Source organism: Cetorhinus maximus, chromosome 6 (genome assembly GCF_964194155.1).
Source record: "Cetorhinus maximus chromosome 6, sCetMax3.hap1.1, whole genome shotgun sequence".
In the NCBI taxonomy this organism is placed as follows: domain Eukaryota; kingdom Metazoa; phylum Chordata; class Chondrichthyes; order Lamniformes; family Cetorhinidae; genus Cetorhinus; species Cetorhinus maximus.
This window is the reverse complement of record NC_135884.1, coordinates 134,701,823-134,719,711: the sequence shown is the minus strand read 5'-3', so window position 1 is coordinate 134,719,711 and position 17,889 is coordinate 134,701,823. Positions and strand designations below refer to the sequence as shown.

Below are 17,889 nucleotides of genomic sequence, written 5' to 3'. Positions count from 1 at the left end.
TATTATGAAGACTATGTAAATTTTTGAAGTATCACTTTAATATAGAACTGTAAATTAAAGGACAGGAGTTCAGCATCACATATCCTTTGATACTGAATCAGGTGATGGGGTTGTTTTCTAACCATAGTGCTCTAGTTACCTTCCTACACATGTCGCCATTTATAGGTGTACAAATACTCATCACCTGTTTAACAATAACTGCCAATAAACCTTAATGTGATTGTCATGGTTAAATGACAATGTAATTAATAAGACATTGACAACCATAACTGTGCACAGTACTCTATAAGTGTGGTTTAACCAAGATTCTACACAAGCTAACATAACTTCTCAGCTTTTCAATTCTATCCCTCTAGAAATTAATCCTGGTGCGTGGGTTGCTTTTTAAATGGCCTTATTAACCCCTGTGGCTACTTCTGGTGATCTGTGTGTCTGTAGCTCCAGATTTCTTTGCTCCCACTCCATTTAGACTCATATTTTCTAAGGATCATGTGTCCTCTTTATTTTTCCCACCAGATTACGCCACCACACACCACTTTATCACGAAAATTTAAAACCATTTGTCTTATGATGTTTAAAACTAGTGGAGTCTTAAATCAACAGTATAAACCTCCACCAGAATAAACCAAAGAACATTGATGTATGAAATACAGCCATGTTTTAAATCATGATTATGGGTATTGCCGAGAAATTAATAACTCACAAATTATGAATTCTTTCCACTCTATGACTGTGAAATTGTAGGCAGCAAATAGGTTTTGTTTTCATTATCACTCAGACTTATGCTTTATTTTGTTTTCTTAGACTTTAATAAACCTCAATCAAGATAAAAACTGACATCACAATATTTCATATTTTGTTGTCAAAACCTGCACAGCAGCCAGTGACTAACAAAAAGGTTTTGCAGGCCGTGTGCTTAGTTTCACTTCACCTTTTAAAAGAAAAAAAGCCTTTGTTCAGACCATTTACTCAAATTCTTTTCAGAACTCATGATTTTAATTTCATTCTGAAACAACTTTCAGAAAGATTGAGAAAGAATTCAGACGCAAACATAGGCCTATGATAAAGAGGCGCTATCCTATGTTAAAGGTAACTGGAGAGGCACAGGACAGGTTGGAGCACTACCGTAAGCAATGCCTATCCCATTACAGCCCCAACTGATTGCAGAAATATCAAGAGAGGCATATGTACAGCAAATTCTGATGTTTCCATAAAAGAACTCTTAGTGGCACCTAATTTTATTTCACAGTCATGAATTCAATGTGCTTTATCATTCAGCAAGGCCAGACACTAAGATGGGATTCTATCCGGAGCGCCAAGTTCTAAATGCCTTTGAGTTACTATGATTTTTCTAAGTCCCTGGCTGTCTTTCTAGGACAGCCCAGGAGCACAGTAATAATGAAACAGTGGTTATTATACAAGTTGACGTTGAGCAGGTAGCTATAGTTATTCTCAAACAACGTGGTTCTCCAAGTAAACAGCAAGGTTTGTAGAATTCCCTTCACATTGTCATATATATTTGAAGCTGTTTAAATAGAATTGATTTTCATTCCTCTTTAAATACATTTCATTGCCATGTTAATGATGTTGATTGGAACTTATTTTCTGCCATTTCCATTGAATTTGTAGAAATGCAGCTCTGCACTAATGAAAACTGAGGCTAATGTGAAACAGTTTACAGTTTAGGTGGGATAAAATAAAGTATTACTGTATTTTTAAACACCATTATCAACCAAGCGGTTCTTTGAGATTTCATTTATTTGAATGCATGCCTCTAACTCTTCACCTGGTCTGTGTGTCACGTTTGAGTCATTATTACCACTTCTTAGAAAAAAAATAGCTCTGCAACAATCTTAAGTGAATCCCATTAGATCACCAAGTTGCCTTACAAAATTAGTATATAAAACATCAATTGAGGCACCATTACAATGAGGTTTCCATAAACACCTCACCATTCCCTATTGCAAATGGGCCTCTGTGTAAACACCACGACACAATGGACACTCCTAGGTTAAAGACTGGCACTCCAGTAAGGTGGGTGCTTGGGAGCAAGGATCAGTTCCAGTGGCCAGCAAAGCAAAGCAAACCAGAGTGGAGAACCTAACAATTAGTGGGGCACATCAAGTCCTTAAATGCTGACCTCCCTTCGCCAGTGTCCACAGGGACTCGTTTTGCTGTTGTTTGTTTCTATTCGTGTAATAATCATTTGTCAAAATATCCATTTGTCAGTAAATGGAAGCGCACAGCCACGCACTCCTAAATCTGATCAGAGAATTCCACAAAAGAATACTATTTACAACAAGTTGTATTTGATTTCTCAGGTTCGGCCTTTAAAAATTACTACAATAACTGATTTGATAACTAATTTCAGACTTTCTGATTATATGAAGTACATTGTAACAAGAGTCTGCTGCAATGTAGAAGTAATTCTATAGCAGCAGTGAAGTCTGGCGTTTAGTTCTGACAGTATAATTCTCGTTTTTTATTTAATTAACAGGTGAAATATTTGATCAGTGAGCATTGATCGATATTTGAGTTGGACTTTTCATAACAATCAATGAGTTTTCAATAGTAAATGGTTGCCCTTGATCTCGAAAATGATTCAATGTTGCCGGATGCATGTAAATTGGATGTAATGAACCATGACCATAATGGAGTACCGTTTCAGTTGATGCCCAACCTTTAGTAAAGGGCGGCTTAAAATTGAAATGTTTCCTCATGAATCACGGCGAGGTATCCAACCATTTGTCTTGAATGAAATATGTTCAACATGGAGTGAGCGGAATTAAATGGAGACATGTAAATATTACACGGAAACCACTTCACTTCCCACCCTTCGGCCTGTTCAGCCTTTAAAAAAATATATATATATAGAATTATTTGTGTGCAAGTATTGGGCAGAGAAGATCTAGAAACATTTGTGAAAGCTACGGCAATGCGGCTGGTATGTGATCGATACAATAAAAAAAGACAGCTGCAGGAACTGAATGGTGTAACATTAGCCACTGGGATATACTTCAATGTATTAATTGCACACTGCTCTCTGCCTTCGCTTCCGAAAGCATTTTAACGAGAATCTCCCTCGTCATTAACTTCAGTCAAAGTACCTGGGGCACATCGGAAATGAATGCATCAAACTTCAGCCTGCACAGTAATTGGCGGCGGCCGCTGAGCTGCCATCTCCTACTTAGTTCGCTTGAAACTTTTGGTGGCGAGAGAATGAATAAGACTGACATTAGAAACGATATAAATCTAATCCTGTAGGGTTTATTTTCTTTTTTTTTTAATTCTCCAACATGAACGACCTGCTGATATCAGGAATTCTGGCGCCTTTGCTTCCAATAATCGTGACCAGGTGAAGGAAAGAACGAAATAGGTTATGAATGAGCCGAACAATGGTCATCAGGCTGCAGAAATGCCGAGGACCAGCAGTCAGTCCCACAAGCATTATAACGAGCTAATTGCGCTTAATGAAACACGGTGGTATATTCCCCCCCCATCCCCATCCCCATCCCCATCAAAATGCTTTACGAAATGCAAAAAGACATATGTGCTCAGAAAATAATACATTTCAGCACCAAGCCCCAGAAACAGGCGCTGTTGTGCCCGATAGAATAGAGCGCCGGCTTCAGCAAGATAGCTCCAAAACAATTTGCCCAGTGAGCCACAAAAACACTGTCGTTTTTTGGCTGAACGAGATAGCCCGGATGTGTCTGTTCCAAATAACACCAAGACCGCTTTCCATAAATCCCAAAAAACCTGGTAAAGTAAATACCTCAACCAAGGGCAAACATTCTCCCGCCCCCCCCCTCTCAAAAGAGCAGTGTTTCTCTGCACACCAATTTAGCAATTCGTTGTCCATCACTCAACCGGAATCGCCTCCCTGCCTTTCAACGATGGGTAACTATTTTGGAGCGAACAGTCACAGCAGCGTGTCAATGGAAAAGAGTCACATTTAATTCGATACTGTAGCAATGATTTCTGTTTGTTAGCCGCTATTGTACTGTATTTGACCATTTCGGAATGCTCAGCTCAATCTATTTACTTTCTCTCCTTGCTGTTTTTTTTTGGGGGGTGTGCAGATTTAATCACGTGCAATCGGTGACATTTTCAGGATCAATTCTATGCAACAGTAGCAGACTACACACTGCACTTTAACTGCCATTTAGCTACACCGGTGATGGTCTCAAATCCAGGCGGTTCTCCATTTTATATTCACACACTGTCAGAAACACAAACATTTTGAAACTCAAAAACCCAGATCTGAAAGAGGAAAATAGAATCGTTTTTTTTTGAAACGGGGAACACCACAATCACGATTAAAACATGTGAATCAACGAAGGCCATGGATAACCAATGAAAATTCCTTTTGTTGTACATTGTCATCGCGAAGACACTGATTTCCTGTGTACAGCAATGATTTTTTTGTCAAATAACTTGGTGCTGGTTACCTACTTAACTAAGAACGTGAATGGCCAGGCACCTTTGATTTCTGCAATTGAACACAGTGTATTTCAATGTATGCTGGCTCTGTGAGTGATGAAGGAAGAGTATAATGATGTCGACACTTACCGTGGCAGAAGCCAGGCTGTTATCAGCCAGGGTCAGATGGTGAGGCTCCCATCTCCGCAAGAATTTGGAGGTGAGGATCTTGCTGAGAAATGTCCTGGGATGCCTGATCACGCACACCTGTATATCCCCCTCCTGCAGCAGTTTGTATCTCATGCCATTAGTACAGTAGTTTGCACGCCTGCAAGGTGCTGCTCCCAGTTTGTTGAGATCCGAAGCCGAGGACTCGGGCAGAAGGCAGGACCTCTCCTCGGAGCCCTGCAGGTGATCGCTGCCGCTGCTGCTGTTCAAATCCATAGCAGCCGCCCCGAGCACTTCCCAATCGACGACCCCCCCCCCCACACCAACAAGGGACAAGGAGGGCGAGGAAAGACAAGCGCCGTTCCGTGCAGCCAACAACAGATCCCCCCTCTCTCGCTAGCTGCTTCCTCGTCCCCTGGTTCTAGATCTGGGTTGTAGGAAAGAAAGCCATGGTTTCCAAAAAAGAGGAAAAGAAAAGCTAAAACCAAAAAGCAGGACGGAGCCGATATTCCCAAAAAGACAAAGGCGAAACGTCACGATTCTTGTGCTTAATTTAGTGAGGATAATCTTGGTATAAGGAGCAGGCAATGAACATTGCAGAAACTCTTTCCCATCTGGTTGGTTTCTGGCTGATCATGTGGCTCTTCACTGACGTCAATGGACTTGGTGAAACTGACCAGAGTGGTTGCACTGCGTGGTTTTAAAGGGATAGGATCAGAAGCGAGAAATACCCACCATTTTAAGAATCTGTTTGACACTTCTTTTTCGTAGGACAGACAGTTTATCAACAACAAAAAAAAAGAAGAAAAGGACAACTCGCTCGGTCTAGTTCATGCATGTGCCATCGGGCGAAAGCAGCAGCAAGAGCTCCACCCATATCGACCAAGGGTGATCCTTTGTGAAGAGTTTGAGGCAGAATAGGACAAACACATGCAGAATCCCACCATTTTAATCCGTTTTATCTTGTGTGACAATAACCCACAGCACCAATGGCTGATCACCGTAAGGTAGGGCACCCTACTGACTGGCGATCACCTTCCAGACACATGGCACGCCTGTGTATCTTTTAAAGGCAAGGGTCCCACCATTTTTGTGAACCTTTTTTACGCTTTATACAGTGACATCTGCGCCCTTTCTTTGGTTAAAGAGTGATGTTTCGATAGCAATCAGACACGGTTTGCATTTTTACCGGATGCTGTAGGCGTGCATATCTCATTATCGTGAGAGTGAGTTTACAGAACGATCTATAGCACAAAGCAGGGAAAATCCACCATTTTAAGGTGTTGTGCTGTGTGTGGAGATCAAAATGAATTTCATCACGTTTTGAAATCTCAACAATAAATCACACTGGAGAGTAATTAACACGACTGCCAACAACTCAGTGCCGCCGGGAAGGAGTCATTGCATTTAAAACGGCAGATATAACCATTACAATCAATGTTAACGCGGACTGTGTGCAACACGACCTTTTGCACGTTGGATAGAAACAGACAGGAGAAGTCCAAACACTAAGTCTAAATGTCCCACAAGGGGGAGCTGCAGGGCATTTGGATTCATATTCATCTGCCATTTGTAATTTGTGGCTTCATCAAAATGGGATTTTAGGAACTTTGCTACAATTCATTGGCAAAATATCAACACACTAGATTCCTACACATAACCATCTGCCTGTTCTTCCTCCTCTACACTAAGGGAGGGCCTTCAAATCCATCAGTAACCATGTCAAACATCTCAAACTCCACTTCTCATCACTGAGAGATGTCGTAAGGGAAGTAAGCCCTTGATCACATATCTAGATCTTTCCAATTGGTTGATCTTAAATTACATTTGCACTTTCCTTATTTTTCAAGTTCCAAATGTTGACTGCTGATGGAGATGAGAAAACAGGTTTTTCCTTACTTGGAAGGATGAAAAAGTAGTTTGAGTCACTTCAGAGCAACAATAACGTTCATTAATATAGCACCTTTAACATAATAAAATAAGTGTTATCAAAAAATATGACACAGAGCCACATAAGGAGATATTAGATCAGATGACAAAAAGCTTGACCAAAGAGATTGGTTTTAAGAAGTGTCTTAAAGGAGGAGAGCGAGGTAGAGAAGCAGAATGGTATAGGGAGAGAATTCCAGAGTTTAGGGCCTGGGTAACTGAAGGCACAGTTGGAGCGATTAAAATTGGGATGTACAAAAGGCCAGAATTGGAGGTTTGTGGGGCTGGAGGATGTCAAGTGATCACAGGAGCGATTGTTGAACGAGGCTTGGTGCAAGTTAGGACACAAGCAGCAGAGTTTTGGGTGACCTCAAGATCACAGAGGGCAGGACATCAGAGATTATTGAGGAGTCCATTAGAATAGTCAAATCTAGAGGTAAGAAAGGCAGGAATGAGCATTTCAGTAGCAGATGAGCTGAGATGAGTGAAGTTGGGCAATTACAAAGGTGGAAAGGGATGCAGAGGGATCTAGGTGTACAAAAGTTAGTATGCAGGTACAGCATGTAATCAAGAAGGCTAATGAAATGTTATCCTTTATTATGAAAGGAATTGAGCATAAAGTAAGGACATTATGCTTCAGTTATTGCTGAGACCACATCTCAAATTCTGTGTGTAGTTTTGGTCTCCTTATTTAAGGAAGATGTAAATACGTTGGAGGCGGTTCAGAGGGGGTTGACTAGATTGATACCTGGAATAGGCTTATGAGGATATGTCTTATGAGGATAGGTTAGACAGGCTGGGCTCATTTCCCCTGGACTTTAGAAGAGTAAGGGGTGACTTGATTGAAGTATATAAGATCCTGAGCAGTCTTGACAAGGTGGACATGGAAAGGATGTTTCCTCTTGTGGGTGAGTCCAGAACTAGGGGGCACTGTTTTAAAATTAGGGTCGCCCTTATAGGACAGAGATAAAGAGAATTTTTTTCTCTCAGTGGGTTGTGCAACTTTGGAACTCTCTGCCTCAGAAGGCAGCAGAAGTAGGGTCACTGTATATTTTTAAGGCGGAGATAGATAAGTTCTTGTTCGGCAAAGAATGAGAGGTTATTGGGGGTCAATGGGAATGTAGAACTTGAAACACAAATAGAACAGTCATGACATTATTGAATGGCAGAGCAGGCTCGAGGGGCTGAATACTTCTGCTCCGTATGAAATATGCAATCTTAGTGATGGGCAAATATATGGTCGGAGAGTCATCTCGGGTCAAATATGTCACTAAGATTGTGAACGGTCTGGTTTAGTTTCAGCAGTTGCCCGGGACAGGGATGGAGTCGGTGGCTGAGAAACAGAGTTTGGAGCAGAGACTGAAAACAATGGTTTCAGTCTTCCCCGTGTTTAATCAGAGGAAATTTCTGTTCTTTCAGAACTGGAAGTCAAATAAGCAGTCTGATAATTTAGCAACAGTGGAGATGTCGAGAGAGGTGGTGATGAGGTAGAGCTGGGTGTCATCAGTGCACATGTGAAAATAAATGTTGTGCATTTGGATGATGTCACCAAGGGGCGGCATACAGATGAGAAATAGAAGGGGGCCACGGATAGATAGGGCCACAGAAAACCAGAGGTAATGGTGCGGGAACAGGAAGAGAAGCCATTCCAAGAATTACCCTGTTTACGATTGGACAGATAAATAAATAAACCAGGTGAGCGTAGTCCCATTCAGCTAGATGACACTGGAGAGGCATTGGAGAAAGATGGTGTGGTCAATCGTGCCAAAGGCAGCAGACAGAACAAGAAGGATGATAAGGGATAGTTTACCTTTCTCATAGTTACATTGGATGTCATTTATTACTTTGATTAGAGCCATTTTGGTACTGTTGCAGGGGCAGAAACTTGATTGGAGAGATTCAGATATGGAGTTCCAGGAAAGATGGGCACAAATTTGAAAGGTGACAGCGCATTCAAGATGAGCAAAGGGAGGTTGGAGAACGGGAGGTAGATTGCAAGGAGAATGGATTGCAAGGTGGAGCACCATTATGTAATTTAATAACTGGCTGAAGAACACCGATGTAGAATACCTTGAAGTGTTCTTTCAGTCAAGGAAGGGGTGAATGGCTTTGAGAATGGAAAAAATGGTGGGAGGAAAAAATGCATAATTGGGAGGATTAGAATATAATGATTTAGAGGATCAGAGTAGGATTACATGAATTGGCTCAGGGGAAATTGGGGCTGCAGTAATTAAAGATTGGCTTTTCTGTTTGTGGCCTAAACTTAAATCTAGCCTAGACTGAAGGGATGAAAGTTTGCTGGCTGGGAAAATCCAATGTGAAATGAGCTTGTGTCTTTAGTTCAAAACTTTTTTTAAAATTAGTTCACAGACGTGAGCATCATTGGCAATTATTGCCCATCTCTAATTGCCCTCGAGAGGCTGATGCTGAGCTGCCTTTTTGAATCACTATAATCCATGTTGTGTAGGTACGCCCATGGTGCTGTTAGAGAGGGAATTCCAGGACGCCCAACGACCCCAGCGACAATGAAGGAACAACGATATAGTTCCAAGTCAGGATGATAGATTTGGAGGGAAACCTGCAAGTGCTGGTGTTCCCATGCATCTGCCCTTCTAGGTGCTAGAGGTCGTGGGTTTGGAAGGTGCTGTCAAAGGTGCCTTGGCAAGTTGCTACAGTGCATCTTGTAAATGGTATCAACATAATGTGCTTAATTCAGAATCATACGGACTCAAAACGTTAACTGTATTCCTCTCTGCAGATGCTGTCAGACCTGCTGAGTTTTTCCAGCTATTTTTGTTTTTGTTTCAGATTTCCAGCATCCGCAGTATTTTTTCCTTTAATTCAGAATCAATTGGCTTAGTGGGAAACAAGAAAAATGTCATACTGATGCAGGGGTGGGTTCTCTCCGAAGTTGGGTTTTAATTATGTTGTTGGAGCAGATTAACTGGACCTTTACTCTGCTATACCTGACCTAAGAGTTCTTGAAACTGGGTGCCTGAACTGGAAAGAGGTCTAATTCCAATCAATGATATTCCATATTCCAATACAGAAAAAATGTAGGTGATTCAGGCAGTCTTAATGGGAGGAATGGTTTGTTTTGTTGCTATGACATTATGATTCTCTGATGACAATTTCAAATTGTGAAATTTTCTTCATTTTAATGCTATTTAGTTTCTATTTATATTGAAATAGAAACTTTCATCTCCTCGGGATCGCCAATGCTCGTCACAGTCATTGAATTACTTTTGAAGGCAGTCACTGCTGTAACATCAGTATGTGCTGTAAGTTGCAGACAGTAATGTCCAGTAAACAACGTAGATATAAATGATGAGGAAATCTGTGGGTTTTTTTTTGTAGTGTGGGTTAACAGGTAAATGCTGTATTATCTTTTTAATCTTTGAAACACAGGATTGATTACAACCGATATGGTGAGTGTTATGACCGTTCCCAGGTGCAGCTCCCCTAGTTTGTTATCCTTCCGGGTGAGGAGGAATATGCTGGCTCCCCATCTTAATTCAACCCCCTCGGTTAATTCCCATTCCAAATGTATTTCTGTTTTAGAAGGAGGCAATTTAACCAGGCTTTCTCGAATCAAAGAAAGAGTAAGTTTATTAGTTACTAAAAACCCGAGAAAAAAATAATAAAACGCAACACACTCACAGATCAGAAATGGGAAGTTGAGTCCAAAAATAGAAGTTAAAAAGAAATATGTATCAGTCATTGGTTTGTCTGTGAGGAGTAGATGCCGAAACGTTGTGGCCATTAAGTTGGGTGATTCCCGTAGCTGACTTCAGGAGTTGAGCAGTTGGTTTGGAGACACTTGGTTCTGCAGGTTAACTGAAGGAGTTGTCCTGTTTCCTTTTTGACTGTGGCTTTGCTGACTTGCCTCCAGCCAGAGAGAGAGTGACTTTTACCTGCAAGCTGCAGGGATGACTGGTTGATGTGCTGTGACCTTCACAGCACACACTAGCATACCAGAACTAGAACACACAGATCAGGTTTGCAGCTGGTTTTTTAACCTATTTTCTTGTGTATTCCTGGAATAGGGAAAAAACAAACATGAATTTTGCCCAGAATCTGCTTTTTTTTCAATTCGGATCATATTCACATTCTGAGATGTAACTCAACAGGGGATGGTTTCTACTGAGATGTGGTAATCAGCCTCCATTACCTCCGCAACCTCAGGAGATTAATGTTCAATCTTTCGTATTTCAAGTGTTTCTGTCTCAAGTAGGCCTTGACCCCTTTGTAGGTGCGACATTCCATATTCTCTGGACTGGTCGGTCAAGTGTAATCCACATAGGAATTTTCCAGCAAGTGGTCACTTTACATTCTCAGCCAGCTTTTGCTTGTATGTCTTTAAAAAAAAAACACGTCTTGCTTAAAAAGCTCAATATGTCCATAAGTTATTCAGGACTGTGATCCGTTGTCATGACATCAGTATATTGAGTTTACTCAGAGTTCAAGATGTTACTTAGCACATTAGTTATACAGCAAAACCATATAACCATGACAAGTATATATTCTATGAACATTACAAATTTCTAATATAAGCCTACCAAGAGAACTCTCCTGCACTGTTCCAAAAAGTACCATGTTACTTTTGCATCCACTTGTGAGGGGAAACAGAGCTTCACTGTAGCATCTGTTATGTTCATGTCGCTGGAGAGGGCCTGAACCCACTGGCTTCTGATTCAGAGGTTGGAGCTCTACCACTGATTTAAGGTTTGCTGTTTCCTTTATGATGAATTTATGATGTTAGAGGAAAATATTCAAGAGGAAACTGGATGTTTCCTGCTGGTACCAATGCAAGAGCACAGTTTGCAGAAGTTTGGGATGTGATCTGGACTTGAGAATTCACTAAATCATGTAAGTAATTTTAGAATTTTAACTTGCCTTTAATTAGGATGCCACATCTACAGCCGGTAGATTTACTGATCTAGCGTAAGTGAAAAATACAGCATTGGCATTCCTACTGTTTACTGGTAGCAACTTGAAATGGCCATCAAGAGAAAACTGATTCAGAAGTACCAAGCCCATTGCAAGCTCTAGTCTCTCCCATAATCCTCTCAGCATTCACCCTCTCAAGTCCCTTCAGGATCTTATATGTTTCATTTAAGATCACCTGGTGATTGTAATCATTTTAAGTTCCTCCCTCCCTTTCACTCCTTGATTTACAATTATTTTTGGATATTATTTGTGTATTCCACAGTGAAGACAGACACAAAATATCTGTTCAAGCATCCACCACTTCCTCATTTCCCATTACTAATTCCCCATTCTCAATCTCTAGAGGACCAACACTCACGTTACTTACTCTTGTTTAAAATACTTGTAGAAACTCTTACTGTCCGTTTTTATATTTCTAGCTAGCTTTCTCTCAAATTCTAATTTCTCCCTCGTTTTTTTAAGTCATTCCTTGCTGGTTTTTAAATTCTGTCAAGTCTTGTGATCTACCACTAATCTTTGCAGAATTGTATGCTTTTTCTTTTACTAAAATACAACCTTTAACTTCCTTAGTTTTAGCCAAGGCTGGCACATCCTTCTCCTAGAGTCTTTCTTTCTCACTGGAATGTACCTTTTTTGAGTGTTATGGAATATCTCCTTAAATGGCTGCCACTACGTCTCTACTATCATACCCTTTAACCTAATTTCCCATTCAACTTTAGCAAGCTCTGCCATCATACCCTTGTAATTAGTTTTATTTAAATTTAAAACACTAGTCTTCTCCCCCCTCAAACCAAATGCAAAATTTAATCACGAAGACTGCTACCTAGATGCTCCTTCACTATGAGGTCATTAATTAACTTTGTCTCGCTGCACATTACCAGGTTTACAATAGCCTGATCTCTGGTTGGCTCTAGAGCATGCTGCTCTAAGAAATTGTCCTGAAAACACTCTATGAACTCATCTTCTGGGCTACTTTTGCCAATCTGAATCATCCAATCTATATTTAGATTAAAATTACCTGCGATTACTGCAGTATCGTTCTTACAAACCCCATTATTTCTTCCTGTATACTCCATCCTATAATATTGGTACTGTTGGGGACCTATAAACTACTCCAGAACGTGACTTCTCACCGTTGCTATTTCTTATCTCTACCCAAACTGATTCTACATCTTTAGGACTAAGGTCATCTCCCACTATTGCACTATTATCTTTAATTAACAGAATTACATCACTCCCTTTTCCTAGCTTCCTGTCCTTCCGAAATGTTGAGTGCCCTTGAATATTTAGGTCCCAGCCTTGGTAAACTTGCAGGCATGTCTCTGTAATGGAATCAGGTCAAACATATTTATTTCTATTTGAGCTGTCAATTCATCAGTTTTATTACAATTGCTGTGCGCATTCAGATACCGAGCCTTTAACTTTGTCTTTTTACCACTTTTGCAAACTCTGATCTTATCAGCTGGTGCACTCTTAAGTTTGTACATTCTATCTCTTCTTGCTACGCTCTGGTCATTATTATCTAAGTTACTATCTTGTTCGATTGACCTGTCCTTTCCCTTTAATTTACTATGTCTCCCATCACTTGATCCGTCCCCCACACCTCTCCCCACCCCCATTTAGTATAAAACCCTCTCTGCAGCCCTAGTTATACGAGTCGCCAGAACACCGGTCCCAGCACGGGTCAGGTGAAGACCGTCCTACTTTCCCCAGTACTGCTGTCAGTGCCCCATGAATTGAAACGCATTTCTCCCACACTAGTCTTTGAGCCACGTATTTAACTCTCTCATCTTATTTACCCTATGCCAATTTGCTCGTGGCTCAGGTAGTAATCCAGAGATTATTACCCTTGTGGTCCTGTTTTTCAATTTAACTCCTAGCTGCCATTAATCCCTAAGAAGGATCTTTCTCCTAGTTCTATCTATGTCTTTGGTACCTACGCGGACTAAGACAACCAGATTCTCCCTCTCCCCCTACAAGTTCCTCTCCAGCCCCAAGCAGGTGTCCCAAACCCTGGCACCAGGCAGGCAACACAGCCTTCTGGACTCTCACTCTTGGCTGCAGAAAACTGTGTCTATTCCCCTAACTACATCCCTATAGATTCCCCATGACAACATTTTTGTTGTGATTAGCTTTAGTTATGGACTAATGCCATCATTTTCCATCTGAAGAACACAAGAATGCTTGGCATTGGGAAAGGAATATTCACAGAGTTTGGGATTAAAATGAGAAGCTGTTAAGGCAGTGAATGCTGTCAGAGGGATTTTTTCCCCCCTAATCTAATGTCAATCTAATATCCTGTTATACGGTACATATTGCATCAAATTTCTAACACCAGAACACCAAGAGAACCCTCCTGTACTTTTCCAAAAAGTACCATGTTACTTCTGCATCCACCTGTGAGGGGAAACAGAGCTTCACTGTAGCATCTCATCTGAAAGGCACCAGCAATTGTGGAGTGCTCCCTTAGCAGTGTAAAGCAATGCCAGCCTAGGCTATGTGCTCATGTCGCTAGAGTGGGCCTGAACGTGAATTTTGCCACATTTTGCAGAAATTGACATTATTATTAAATGTAGCCAGTATAATGCTAATGTTTTTATACTCTAAAATTTAAAATGATTTTTGGTAGCCCCCTTTGAGGCGACTGCTGAGGGAGGCAGGGGGGGTGTCCAGGGTCAAGTGCTGGCCAGCCTTGGAGGCAATCTTTGTCGGTGGTGGGGTAGTCAAGTGTTGCCCTGGCACTGCATCCCACGCACAGGCAATCGAGGTGGGGATCGGGGTAAGCGAGGGAAGCGGCCACGCATTAGGAACACCTGCATAAACTGAGGGCAAGGGGCCCTCGGTGGTGACGATTAGGGGGATGAGGCTCTCGCACTGGTTAGATGAGGTGCACTCGGGAAGCCCTCATAGCTGCCAGATTTGTGGAGGATAATGATGACATGCAGCAAGGTGTCTTCATAGATCCTCATATCACAGTTGTGAACGTTTGACTCCAGTCTGGCTTATCTCAGCGCCAATACCCTCTGTGAGAATGCTCCTGTCACAAAGGGTATTGGCGCTGCCCTAAGCCAGACTGGAGATGAAGGCCCCAATAGTCACTCAATTGCAGGAGGATGATGACAACATGCAGTGAGAACACTCCATGGATCTTCACAAAGCCTTTGAAAATGTCTGACTCCTGTCTTGCCAAGGGCAGCTCGCTTGTGCTCCATGATCAAGGCCAACCCAGAGACTCAGCCATGAAACTTTCAACGCATCTGATGCTGTGTCCGCCTTCAGCACCTCAGCCCTTCAGGAGCTGGTGCACAGCATCACTGGTCACAGATGCTGGTGTGATGGGGGCCAGCCCCATCTTAAAAGGTGCTGAGAGCACACAGAGAGAATGAGAGAACTCTGTGGTGCCTGCCCACTACATTCTGGCAGCAATGACCAGCACTGCTGAGGTGCAGGCATCAGTAATGTTTCCAGGGAGTGTGAGGCTGGACCATCACTGTGGTCTGAAGGCTGCATAGAGCACAGGGAAGAGGCCCTGGACTGAGACACCTGCCTTTATCTTGTGCAGAAAGGTTTCACATCTGAGTGACAAGAACACTGCTCATCAGGACAAGGAGCCACAGGCAGGGAGACATTCTTAGGAGTTTATTGACAATAGTGAACAGCATGTACAAGTGATCAACATAAGTGGCCAGGCTGTGCAGCTACATTTACCTAACTTTCCTAACCCTGCCATTACGTCTTGGTGCTCCCCGGACATCCACAGCAGAGGGGGAGGCAGCCTGCTGACTGTAACGCCCTGTCTGTGATGATTTTGGCGGGCGTCCTTTGGAGGGCCGAGACCTGGAGGGCCCTGGCCTGCTTTCGGGGTCCTGCTGTGTGGCAGTGGCACCCTCCTCGGCCTGTGAAACTGGAGCTGTGGAGGTCACAGGAAGATGGGATTTGGATGAGCCGGTCACTCCCAGAGTCACCTGGGTGGGTGGCCCTGGAGTTTGCATCTGCTGATCCTCCTCCCTATGGGTGCCCGAGGGCCCATCGCTGACTCCCTGAGCGGAAGGGGTAGCTGGAGTGAGATCAAGCTGCCCAGCATCCCTCTTGCGTACACACTGTTGGAGGCCCAGCTATGGCATCAGCGATGGAGTTAAGCCCACGCAGCAGTGCAGGAGTGACGTCCTGGACCAAGGCCTCCATGGCAGCCGCTGTCCTGCCAGTGTTGACCTTGGTGCATTGCAATGCTGGTGCTATCACCTCAGCCTGAAGATGGACGGACTCCTCCATCATGCCTTGCAATCTGAAGACTACAGTGGACATCCCTTCCTGATGTTCCCGAGCTTGTCTTTGCAGCTCCAGCAACTGTGACATGACCAAGTCCAGAGGCTCGTCATCTGACTTGGACTCAGTAAAGTTCTGGCCTCCAGCTGTCCTCTGAGTATCGGGGGCCTGAGAAGTCCCTGCCTCCGTCTGCTGTGGATCAGAAAGTGCCATGTGCTCACCAGATTGTGATCCTGAGGCTACTCTAAAGCTAGGTCCCACTGAGGTGTGCATCCCTGCGCTGGTGGAGGGTGTGGGTGAGCGCTGTGATGGGTCTTCAGGGAGGGTGCCTTCAGATTCCTCTTCAGAGGTTTCTTTGGAGCTTGATTGGAGGCCCTGGGTCACGGAATTTGTCTGTTGTTTGGCAGATGTGCCTGCGAAAGCAAGGGGAGATAGTTAGTGCATGGCAGTGGTCTGTGAGACAAGACACATCACTCACGGCATGGTTGTCTGATGGACATTGCACTGCTGGATCCTCACTTGGTAGAACAGTGCCAACCTCACCATCAGCACAGGACTGGTTCCAGTCATCGTCAGCCAGCTGAATGGCTCTGTTTTCGAATTATGTCAGAACTTTGATCTCTGGCATCCCTTCACCTGTCTGCGACCTTTCCCTCCTGTTGTGTGCCAGTCTGTCTTGCATGGATAGAGATGGAGAGAGTGTATCAGGACCCCTGCGTGGCTGGATGATAAATATGCCTGGCCTGTGTGGGTGGTGAGTGGTCCCACAGACGGAATGAGGATAATGACGGTGAGTGTGAGAGAGTGAATGGTGATGTCCCTTGCACTGGCAGTGAGTGAGGGCCCTGTGGATGTGTGATGGGTTTGTGGGTGTGTGAGTTGGAAGTGATGAAAAGAGTGACTTACCCTGATGGAACGGAGGAGATCATTCATCCTTTTGCGGCACTGGGTGGCTGTCCTCCTCTGCAGGGCGTTTGCGCTGACCACTGCTGCCACCGTCTCCCAAGCCGGGTTGGCGTCTTTGCTGTCCATCCTGCTGCAGGATTGGGGGTAGAGCACATCCTGGCAGGCCTCCACGGCATCCAGCAGTCATTTGAGGGACCCATTGTTGAAGCAGGGGGGCTGCAGTCTTTTTCCTTTGCTGGTCATCTCTCCCAGGCAGCAGTGGTGAGCTGGTGGTGATGAGCGCTTTGCTGGCGGCTGCCTTTTAAAGATGGCGGCAAGCATGACGCAACGGCGGAGTGATGGCGGGCAGGCGAATGAGAGCCCGCTCGCCATGGAAACGGCATGTTGCGCGGGAGTGAATAAATAATGCGGCGGGCTCGGGACAATACGACGTGAAAACCCACCATTTTCATCAGCATGTAGGACTCCATTTTACCCACCCACTCCTGCACTTAGTGCAATTCTGGGAAAATTCCGCCCTGTCTTTTAACTGCCTGTTAATTGATGTGGTCTACACGGACTGAATTGACAAACTCATCCCTTACTTTCTCTTGCCTTTGAAGTGACAAGATCATTTATTGGATAGCGGACAAAGGCTTCAATCAGCAAATTGGCTGTTCCTCAGGGACAAAATGCAGGAATCTGCAGAAGGCATGCCTTAAACCAGAGTTTTCCTTAACAAAGGAAAGCACCTACTGACAGATTTCGTGATACCACTCTTTATTATCTGAAGATGACCCAAGTAATAGCTTTAGTCTGATGTCAAGGGGGCTGAGTCGACCACACCACAGACAGTATTAACAGAAAACATGCAGATACTTGTAAAAACAATGACAAAATCCAACATTTAAAGCAACAGGATATGGTTCATCAGTAAACATGTAAACCCAAAATAACATGACCATGACTAGTCATCACACAACGGAAAATAAATTAGCATTTCTACGAAGGACCAGCAATATTCCACCCTCTCCCACGCTCAAATCACTTTTTTTGCATTTCTTTCAACACCTCCACTATCAAACTGCAGAAGAAATACCACAATGACCTCAGTATTCTCTGAAGTAATTTCCTGTCAGCTGTTTTATCTGAATTTTCTCAGCAGTGGTTGAAACTCCTATTTCCTGGTGCTGCTTCATCCAATTGACAGGCACGTACTGCCTCTTTAGAGTAGAACTGGAAACCCAGCAAAGAAGACTGAGGGCGTGC

General features: G+C 43.3%; 1 protein-coding gene and 1 long non-coding RNA gene across 3 annotated transcripts in view; one reads left to right on the top strand and one right to left on the bottom strand.

Annotated features, from left to right (window-relative positions):
* The window catches only part of cmip (c-Maf inducing protein), a 229,479-nt gene extending 224,104 nt beyond the window's left edge, over window positions 1-5,375 (bottom strand). For both annotated transcript variants that reach the window (XM_078544544.1, XM_078544545.1), the window contains exon 1: window positions 4,573-5,375. In XM_078544544.1, the coding sequence (XP_078400670.1) occupies window positions 4,573-4,866 (294 nt within the window). In that variant the 5' untranslated portion in view covers window positions 4,867-5,375. The remainder of the gene's footprint in view (window positions 1-4,572) is intronic.
* A 51-nt stretch (window positions 5,376-5,426) lies between these two features.
* Window positions 5,427-9,774, top strand: LOC144682173 (uncharacterized). Its single transcript, XR_013576961.1, has 3 exons — window positions 5,427-5,668; window positions 8,401-8,646; window positions 9,712-9,774. It is a non-coding gene; the product is annotated as an uncharacterized LOC144682173 (long non-coding RNA).
* The last annotated feature ends 8,115 nt before the right edge of the window (window positions 9,775-17,889 follow it).